At 37.6% G+C, this 9,793-nt stretch overlaps 2 protein-coding genes across 2 annotated transcripts; one reads left to right on the top strand and one right to left on the bottom strand.

Annotated features, from left to right (window-relative positions):
- Nucleotides 1-364: 364 nt before the first annotated feature.
- LOC133516864 (exosome complex component RRP43-like) lies at nucleotides 365-3,707 on the bottom strand. Its single transcript, XM_061849874.1, has 5 exons — nucleotides 3,497-3,707; nucleotides 2,380-2,554; nucleotides 1,997-2,291; nucleotides 1,494-1,623; nucleotides 365-599 (listed from the first exon to the last, which is right to left on the bottom strand). Exons 1-5 carry the CDS (start codon nucleotides 3,697-3,699, stop codon nucleotides 371-373), a joined length of 1,032 nt encoding a protein of 343 aa, XP_061705858.1. The 5' UTR covers nucleotides 3,700-3,707; the 3' UTR covers nucleotides 365-370.
- Nucleotides 3,708-3,787: 80 nt separating this feature from the next.
- On the top strand, nucleotides 3,788-9,583 carry LOC133516865 (large ribosomal subunit protein eL31). The gene is made up of 3 exons (XM_061849875.1): nucleotides 3,788-3,925; nucleotides 4,064-4,298; nucleotides 9,416-9,583. Exons 2-3 carry the CDS (start codon nucleotides 4,075-4,077, stop codon nucleotides 9,564-9,566), a joined length of 375 nt encoding a protein of 124 aa, XP_061705859.1. The 5' UTR covers nucleotides 3,788-3,925; nucleotides 4,064-4,074; the 3' UTR covers nucleotides 9,567-9,583.
- The last annotated feature ends 210 nt before the right edge of the window (nucleotides 9,584-9,793 follow it).

Raw genomic sequence — 9,793 nt, 5'->3', positions numbered from 1 at the left:
CCGCATAAAAAAGCGAGTAAACGAGTAAGTGTATCGAACCCTGCACTATGAACAATGGCATCAGATACTTCTCCATCATCGTGTTCTACAAATAAAAATCCTGAGTCATGGGTGTTTTCTATATATTTAAGTATTTGTATATTAAGCATATAATATCGTTGTCTGGAGTATACACAACACAAGCCATCTTGAGCTTATCGTGAGACTTACAATCAGTATCTGTGAAGGAATGTCCTATAATATTTATTTGTTTATTTTATATATAGAACACTTATACTCAAGTTCTCCTTTAGGATAATAGCACTATATACTATTAGGATGTATTACCAAAATAAATTGTTTCTTATAAATAAGGAATACTTAATGTAATTCATGATTTTAATTGATTTTGAATACATGTATTAATGACTTCTTTTACAAGTTTTGATCTCTGTCTGGCAATCTTCAGGGCATCCTCTTGAATATCCTTAGACAGATTGCGTCCACCTAATTTTTGAACTCCACATAATGTTCCATTGTTGTAACAAACTATCAAATTAGACCCTATTCCACCGCACATGTCTTCTTCATAACTCGATGGATCAGTAAGGATTACGTTACTGGAAAAAAATGTGTATTCAATATAAACTTGTTTAACTTACAAAGTTTAATGTGGAATATATTTAAAAAAATGCCTTGTATATACACGGTTTAAATAGTATCAAGGGTAGCATACTTTTATCGTTTCCTTGAACACCCATATTATAAATAAAACCATTTTTTTTTAATATGTATAGCAATGTAAAGCGTTTATCTTCTTAAATATATAAAAGAAGAAACTGACTGGCTGACATATCAACGCACAGCCTAAACCGCTGGTTCTAGAGATTCCCAATTAGGCACGTAGGTTCTTTAGAAGGTCTAGGGCTGCACTAAGAAAGGATTTGTATGGGGAAACAAGATTAGTTAATGGTACAAAGTTGTTGAACACTATGCATTTTTCAGAACATGATTCTAAATCTAATAATCGCACTAATCGCAGACAAACATACATACCTACATGTGTTCATACAAACATACGGGTCAAACTGAGAACCTTTTTTTTTTGCTTAGTACGCGGGCGAAGCCGTGGGCAAAAGCTATATGTATGTAACTATATGATGGTAACTGGGTGCTCATCACATCTTGCTCAAATTGGGGCCTGTGTAGGGTCAGGGACCCATTGCATTTTGCCAGCTTAGACACCCTATAGTTACACCACTGGATGTTAATGTTAAAGTAGGTAAGCACTAAAGATATTAATTGGTTGAGCATATCGTCAGGTGTCAGGGGTCGGCAAACCACAGCTTGAAAGCAACATGCAGGTCTTTGGAGGTACAATTGCGGCTCTTTAAGTCGCTCATAAAATTAACCCTTGAGAGTTCTTACACCAATGACAACAATATTTGTGGTTCTTTGCTCTTTATGTCAAGTTTGCTGATCCCTGTGGTAGGAGATATAGTGAAGTTTTATACCTTTGATTACTCTGATAAACAGCAAAGCTAGTGGCCACTGGCATTCCATGGATTGTTAACGGCTTTTTAACAGTTGTGTCTACTGTGAAATCTTCAGTTTCATGGTCATAAATAACATGTGGTAAAGACACTGAAAAAAATCTAAATTTTGTTAAAAGGTAAAAACACACATAAGTACAAAAGTAGTCTCTTTTGTTCCTAGAAGTTAAGGAAAATGGAGGCATTGCAGCCTAATAATGGCTTATATCACCTGAATTCAGTCACAACATAATTTCATATTTAACCAGAAAGACAAAATAGAACCAAAATTGATGTACAGTTGCCATCAAATATCTGAACACACTTGTCAAGGCGTAAGGTACGTGTTCAGATATTTGTGAGCACCCTGGCCACTCCAATATATCTGATGGCAACTGTTTGTACAGTCAGAGAGAGTAAATAGATTTAACAAAATCTATTAATTAATTTGTTAAACACCAGAAAAATATGTGTATATTGCTTACATGTCTTGAGACTGGCTATCAAAGTCATAATGCAAGCATCCACCAGGCTTCCATCATTGTCCAAGCAAACCATGTCACAGTACAATACCCAAGCTAATTTATCTGGCACAATGCAAAGGTCTTTCATGTCAACACATTTGGAGTTTATGACAATATCTGACACCAAGTTGCTTGTGATCTGTGCATGGTCGGATGGTGGTCCAGGCCTGTATTTGGATGAACACAATGGTGGTAGTTCCACATTGGTAATGAGGTATCCAACATCAGGTTCCTCAGCTTTAGGGATAGCTAACTCCTGCAAACACAAACTCCTGTAAATTGGTAGAAAATGTATTGTTACATTACAATATTTTTTTAAAGAAACTATAGTATAAAGTTAGTACCAATTTAATGCCGCAAACAACTGTTGTATTTCCACATTTGGCAACAGCAGATGCATCCGCAGTCTTCAAAGAATCTACATTAAGTTTTAGGTTGCGTTGTTCCTGAAATTTTCTCCCATCAGGTCTTATGTCTCTTGATATGTAGTCATTGAAGTGCTTCACAGGATGAATTAACCTAAAACATGGATGATGTACAGTATTCGAATAAGGATTATGATTTGAACCCGGGACCATCAGCTTCATGGGCAGGGTCACTACCCACTAGGCCAGACTGGTCATCAATACATAATTAAATAGATAAATGCATACTTATTTTTTTTATTTCCGTTAATTTCAAGGATGCATTCCTGAGCTTAAATTAAGTAACTTTCGCAAAGACACCAATATTCTAATTAATTCTATTTCGGAGATAATCAATAATTTATTTCACCTTATAAGGCCCTTACGAACGTATACACTTGCCTTAGGACCTGTTTACATATTGATTAGTGTTTAGTATGAGTGTACATTTGCTACTAAACGTAAATACTATTTCGGACAATCGATGTTCGAAATGACATTGATATGTCACAGTTTTCAATTGTTTGGTTAAATTAAATGTTTTGCCCGTGTTACAACAACGCTATAATTATGCAACATTTAATTGCTTTTTATAAAAATTTAAAAAATTGTAAAAAAAAAATTTTGTTTTGAAGATTAACTATGCTACTGAGTTTCCTTAAACGCACTTACCCATTCCCCGGAGTTAGCCGAATTTAATAAAAACACGGTGTATACATAGAAAGCACTCATGACTCAGGAACGAATATACGTGCTCATTACACAAACAAATAAATAAATAAATATTATAAGACATTATTACACAAATTGACTAAGTCCCACAGTAAGCTCAATAAGGCTTGTGTTGAGGGTACTTAGACAGCGATATATATAATACACAAATATTTATAAATACTTAAATACATAGAAAACACCCATGACTCAGGAACAAATATCTATGCTCATCACACGAATAAATGCCCTTATCGGGATTCGAACCCGGGACCATCGGCTGTGGATCACTACCCACTAGGCCAGACAGGTCGTGAAAATGAGAAACCGTTATAGATTAACTTACTTATATATTTCTGCCATTTGTGATTGTTTTGTATGTGAAAATGTGAATGAGGTGAGAAGTTGGAAAGTAACCTCATTTCTTTTAGACAGCAGTGACAGAACAGAACTGAAATGTCCGAACTGAACTGACGTACTTTTGGCGTTGAGCGAGTTTAGGTATTTTACGCGCTGCGGCAGGCTGTGCGAGTTCAGTACAAACAGCATATAATCACTACGTTTTAGTTCAGTATGCCGATGCCGATCCCTTCTAGCACATTCTCACGTATTGAAAAATCCTGCTTTTTTCTTATAATCATTTATAAGACGGCTAATGGACGGCTAAAATATACTAGAATTTGAAATGCCTAGTAGAAAAAACAATCAAGCACTTCACTGACAAATTTTGACACTGACGTTTCTTTTCGTGTCGGTATTCGAAGACGTGAACTAGGTTAGCATTTCTGTTTTTAAATCAAAAATAATCAAATGAAAATAGTGATAAAATAATTAATGATCTACTGGTACTTGATCGTTCCTTAGTACTGCATTCAGGGAACACAATATTTTTATGTGTTTATTTGGTTTTCAGTTCACAACACAATGGCAAAACCCAAAGGAGAGAGGAAAGGCAAATCCGCTATTAACGAAGTAGTGACTCGTGAATACACAGTCAACTTACACAAACGCCTTCATGGAGTTGGTTTTAAGAGGCGCGCTCCTCGAGCCATTAAGGAAATCAGGAAGTTCGCCGAAAAACAAATGGGAACTCCCGATGTTCGTGTGGACACCCGTTTAAACAAATACCTGTGGTCTAAGGGAGTCAAGTAAGTGGAAACCGTGGCATGGTAGTAGTTTAATTGATACACATCATGTTTTACTTACTACACTTCATAATTGTTGTGTATTTGGGTAGGAAAACATAACCTTACTTTTTGTTTCCATTCTGTATCAGCCAAGAGGGCCAAGAGCCAGTGCTAGTATTTTTTGCTAGTGAATATTCTCTAACTCTTAAAAAAATATGTATATATCAGGGATCGGAAACCCGTATTCTTTGTATGACAACGAAAACTATTGTTTTGTTCTTTGTTAATTCTTTAAATATCTGGTAGACCGAGATTTGCTTGGAAAAAATAAAAAAAACTTAAAAATGCGCATTTTCCCAGAGATAAGAATTAGCGAGATCGATTTTTCGCCCCCAAAAACCCCTATAAAGCAAATTTCATATATCTTAGCTTGCTCATTTAAAGGTTTAAGATTTCTAATTGGGCAATCTAATAATAAAAAGTCATTATCTAAAAACACAACTGAGAGGAGTATAAAATTATCCAAAATATATGGTTATTTCAAAGTTTTTGCAAAAAACCAGTTCCAATCTCTGGTATATATGATTGAATACTAGTAAGCCTGGGAGAACATTAAATCTGTTACCTATTTATAATTTTGTGTTATGAAAAGGTTGTTCTGTTTCTGCTGCTGAGCTGTACCAAGCTATGGCTACTTCATCTGACTGTAATAGTAATAAATAATGTTGTAACCTTTAGTTTGGGTATATCTACTACACACTATTAATAGCCTCTCAGCCCAGTTGGTAGTGACATTGAAGGTAGTGGCCTACGAAGCTAGAGGTCCTGGGTTCGAACCCTTATAAAGGCCCTTTTTTTGGGTGTTTATAAAAAATGTTTTTTCCTGAGTGGTGGATGTTTTCTATTTCGTATTCGTATTCGCGGGCTTGGTCTCCGCAACTCGACGTCTGTAAATGTCTTAAAAACATTTGTTGTTATGTTTTCTATTTATATTGATATGTATTTATATAATAATAATTCAGCCTATATACGTCCCTCTACTGGGCACAGGCCTCCTCTCATGCCCGAGAGGGCTCGGGCTATAGTCCCCACACTAGTCCAATGCGGATTGGGGACTTCACATACACCTTTGAATTTCTTCGCAGCTGTATGCAGGTTTCCTCACGATGTTTTCATTCACCGAAAAGCTAGTGGTAAATAGCAAATGATATTTCGTACATAAGTTCCAAAAAACTCATTGGTATGAGCCAGGATTTGAACCCGTGACCTCCGGATTGAAAGTCGGACATCATATCCTCAGCCATCCCCGCTTCATGTATTTATACATATTTTTAAATTATATAATACTGTCATCTTGTACCCATAACACAAGCCTTATTGCGCTTACTTCGGCACTAGGTTTATTTGTGTAAGATTGGCCTATAAGGTTTATTTATTTATCTGAATTAAGCCATTGCTTATTGTCCAATACCATTCAGGTTATGTTTGGACTATGCTACATGTTTACCATAGATTTAGAGCCTAAAATTAATTTAACAATGATATTTAGTTTTAGTGCAGACTGCATGGAGGCAGAGGAGACGCCTTTGCACATCCTCGCAGAGTGCCCTTGCCTAATGCGCACTCGTGACTCAATCCTGGGCAGACACATATTACGTCCGGAGGAGTTAAGGTCACAGTGATATTTAGGCTGTAGAGCCTTACATAGCCCCTAACAAAGAAGAAGAAGATACCCAAGTCCCGCAAATTGATCGCAATTGTACCACAAAACTGTGCATTTAGGTTGGCAACCCTACCCATGGCCAGGAAATTAGATAGAAACAAAAGATTACGCGTGCCGCGCAAAACTTGCGACGGAAGATTTTCTCAATATCTCTAAAAATATACTTCTGTTTTTAATTTTGTTAGTCAAATCCTTCGGCTATATTTATGAGAACAGTTCTTATCAAATTAAACGGTTTAGAGCAAAAATAAACTTTTTAGGTTATAGTAAAGTTCGCGTTCTTATAAAAGTTCTGAGGAAAACCGAAATAAACCGGTTCCGAGCCTTCCTGACTGTGAGCCTGTTAGAAAGTGCTCTTATACTCATATCCAGAATTCGAAAATGTTGAAAAGAGCAGTTGTAGCAGCATAAAATGTGCTTGGATTTAGGCATATTTTTATGTACCTCTATGTCATAAACTAAATTTAGGCATTCAAGTTTATGCCTTATATTTAAATTATCTTATTTCTTGTATAATATCTGCAAGTTTACCACTAATTGAGACCGTTCTAGCAACCTTAAATTTAATAAGGGGTTGTAATGATTATTGAATCTTCCCATTAGCATTGCAGTCATATGTCAAATATTTGAAATTGCTTGTTCAAGCACTCATCCTCCCGCTCATTGATTATGCTGATGTGTGTTCAACAAGCATGTGTCAAAATTCTCACTACAAACTCGATCAACTAGTAAACAAGAACAATGGAATACGGTTCATTTTTGGAATTTGAAAGTTTGATCATATATCTATACACCATGTTTTTATTTATTTCCGCTAATATCAAGGTTGCATCCCTGAGCTTAAATTAAATAACTTTCTCAAAGACACCGGTATTCTGATTAACTTCATTTCGGAGATAATAAAAAAATATTGTATATTTTATAAGGCCCTTATGAGCGTGTACACTTGCCTTAGGGCCCTTTTTACGTATTGATTAGTGTTTAGTACAGTCAGCATCAATAGTAGCGGATGAAACAACTTGCCAAAAGTATCTGACATCCCAGATAACTTTTCAAAATACAGATAAATTTCTAAAATTCACGTTCCAAAGTATATCTTTTGCAGTCTTAGTTGTTCTATATTAAAGACATCACTTTTGTTAAGCTGTTACAGTTACAGAATGGTAGATACTTATGAAGCGTTATTTGATCCGCTAATTTTGATGCTGACTGTACGAGTTCATACATTTGCTAATTTCTTTAATCAAAATGTGGGGAATCAAGAAGGGTGGAATTTTAAGTATTAATATACTTTTTAAAATCAAGTCACAAACTTCACAATGTAAATAGTAAATATATATATTATGCTAAAGGGACAAAGGGTCTAGCAGGATAAGCTAACAAGAGTGTAGAGTTGTGCCCGCTCGGTCTTTAAAAAGAGCGCTCCGATCTCGGTCAATCGGTCAAACGAACTAGTTCGCTCTTTTAGGTCCTTTAGTTCCTTTAGTTCAGGAGCAAGTCTCGAGATCTGAATGAGTATGACTAGGTTATATCTTGCTCTCGCTCGCAAATAAACAGAGCGAGAGCGTGAGAGAGCGAATTTCTTGACCTTGACTCATTCCGATCATTCGCTCCCGACCGATTTGTTACTTGGTACTGAGGGCGAACCACGTTCGACGTGTTGCCTCTCTATCGCACTTGTAAATTCGTACGTAAGTGTGACGGGGAGGCGGCCCGTCGAGCGTGGTTCGCGGTAGGCCCGCTGACATACTGACTACTGAACTAAAGGACCGAGACCGATTAAGAGCGCTTAAGATGAACTAGTTCCTTTCGGTCTGTGGTGGGATTTCATTCCTTTTAGTTCTTCGGTCCTGACCGACTCAAGCCTACAAGAGTGGCCCCCTCGAGGGATTTGGATATACTTTAAGGTGGAGTAGTGGTTAAACGCGTAGCAAACTATCGAATATTGGGTCGCGCGGCAGCCGCGCACAAGTATATCGAGCTGCCGCGCACAAGTATATCGAGCTGCCGCGCGAGCCAACTCGATCATTGGCGCGCTCAGTGCTGCCAGGCGTACGATAATTGTCGTACACGTACAATAATTTGGGCTCCGGTACGTTGTACGTTAGAGCATTATCGTACGCAAAAGTACGATAATTTCAGCCCTTAGACAATGCCACCAAAAAAGTCTAGTTTTTGAGCAAAGTATGACACTTTCCTTGCGAAATAGGCTACAATTAGCACCTTTTGGGTGTTCGGCTCCTTGGTTTACGTCAGAAATATCGAAATTTCCTGTAAACCGTTTGGATCTATCACAACAATACACAAATATAAAACTGTTTTTTGCGCAATTTAGACGAAAATTGCGTTTTTGTTTGATTATACATTGGACATGTAAGCTTATTTTGCCAGAAATTTTGGGAGTAGTGCCTTTTTGATAGGCGTCCGAAAATTTTTTCATCGGTACGATAATTTTGACACTCAAATACGATAATTCTCTTCCGCTCACCTGGCAACACTGGGCGCGCCGCGCTCGAACGTGTCGCGCGACAAAACTGTCGGTTTTTGGCCGCGCGGCAAAGGAGCGTTCAGTGTTTTGTTTGCGCAGTTGGGACAGATGTGTATATATTTCAGTTCGCTCGCGCGGCCGCAGACATGGATAATGAAAAGTATCGTACTTTAATTAAATTAGGTATACGACTAAACAGTTTCTATGAACAGTAAATGTAGTGATTATGACAAGAAATCATTAAGAAATGATGCATGGAATGATATTAGTACAGCAATGAGCCTGCCTGTAAACTGGTCGACTGGTCTGGCGCTATAGTTCAAGATGGTGCCAAAAATTGCTCGCGAGCCAAAATACAGATTTGCCGCTGTCGAACAATGCTCGCGCGGCCGCCGCGCGATATCGAGACACGCCTTTACACAAATCAACCAGGCCCCACAAAAAGCTCAATAAGGCTCGTGTCGTGGGTACTGAACTAAACAATAAATACTTACTTATACAATTAACAATATATACAATAAATACCTAAGCACATAGAAAACAACCATACCTCGGGAACAAATATCCGTGATAAACAAATGCCGGTACAGTCAGCATCAAAAGTAGTGGATGAAACAACGCGCCAAAAGTATCTGATATTCCGTATAACTTTTCCAAATGTAGATAATTTTCTAAAATTCGCGTTCAAAAATGTATCTTTTACAGTCTTAGTTGTTCTACATTAAATACATCACTTTTTGTTAAGCTGTTACAGAATGAAAGTTATAAATACTTATGAAAGTTATGAAGCATTATTTGATCCGCTACTTTTACTGCTGACTGTACCAGGATACAAACACTTGCTTCGTAGGCAAGGTCACCACTACCGACTAGGGTAGGAGCATATATATTAACAGTAAAGTAACCATTCATTTTGTCCCTTTTCAGGAACGTTCCCTTCCGCGTGCGCGTGAGGCTGTCTCGCAGACGCAATGACGATGAGGACTCCGCGCACAAACTGTTCACGCTGGTGACCTACGTGCCTGTCGCTTCCATCAAGGGTCTGCAGACGGAGAACGTGGACGCTAGCCAAGAATAAAGAATAGGTGTAACATATTCGAGCAGTTTTATTTACATATAACCTCTAGAGTCCCACAAACGCGACATCACGTCCGAAATGATGGTCAAAATTCAACTCATAAGTTTAAAACCTATTTTTAAAATAAAAATAACTACGTTGTAGCTGGCGCTAATTATCTAGTTGCCTTTGAAAGCGTGGTTGCAAAATAATGCTATCAGACTGGCGTACTGGATGGCGACCTTCGC

This window comes from Cydia pomonella, chromosome 4 (assembly GCF_033807575.1).
Source record: "Cydia pomonella isolate Wapato2018A chromosome 4, ilCydPomo1, whole genome shotgun sequence".
Classification (NCBI taxonomy): Eukaryota; Metazoa; Arthropoda; class Insecta; order Lepidoptera; family Tortricidae; genus Cydia; species Cydia pomonella.
The sequence above is the reverse complement of the archived record's forward strand: the minus strand, read 5'-3'. Positions and strand labels throughout refer to the sequence as shown.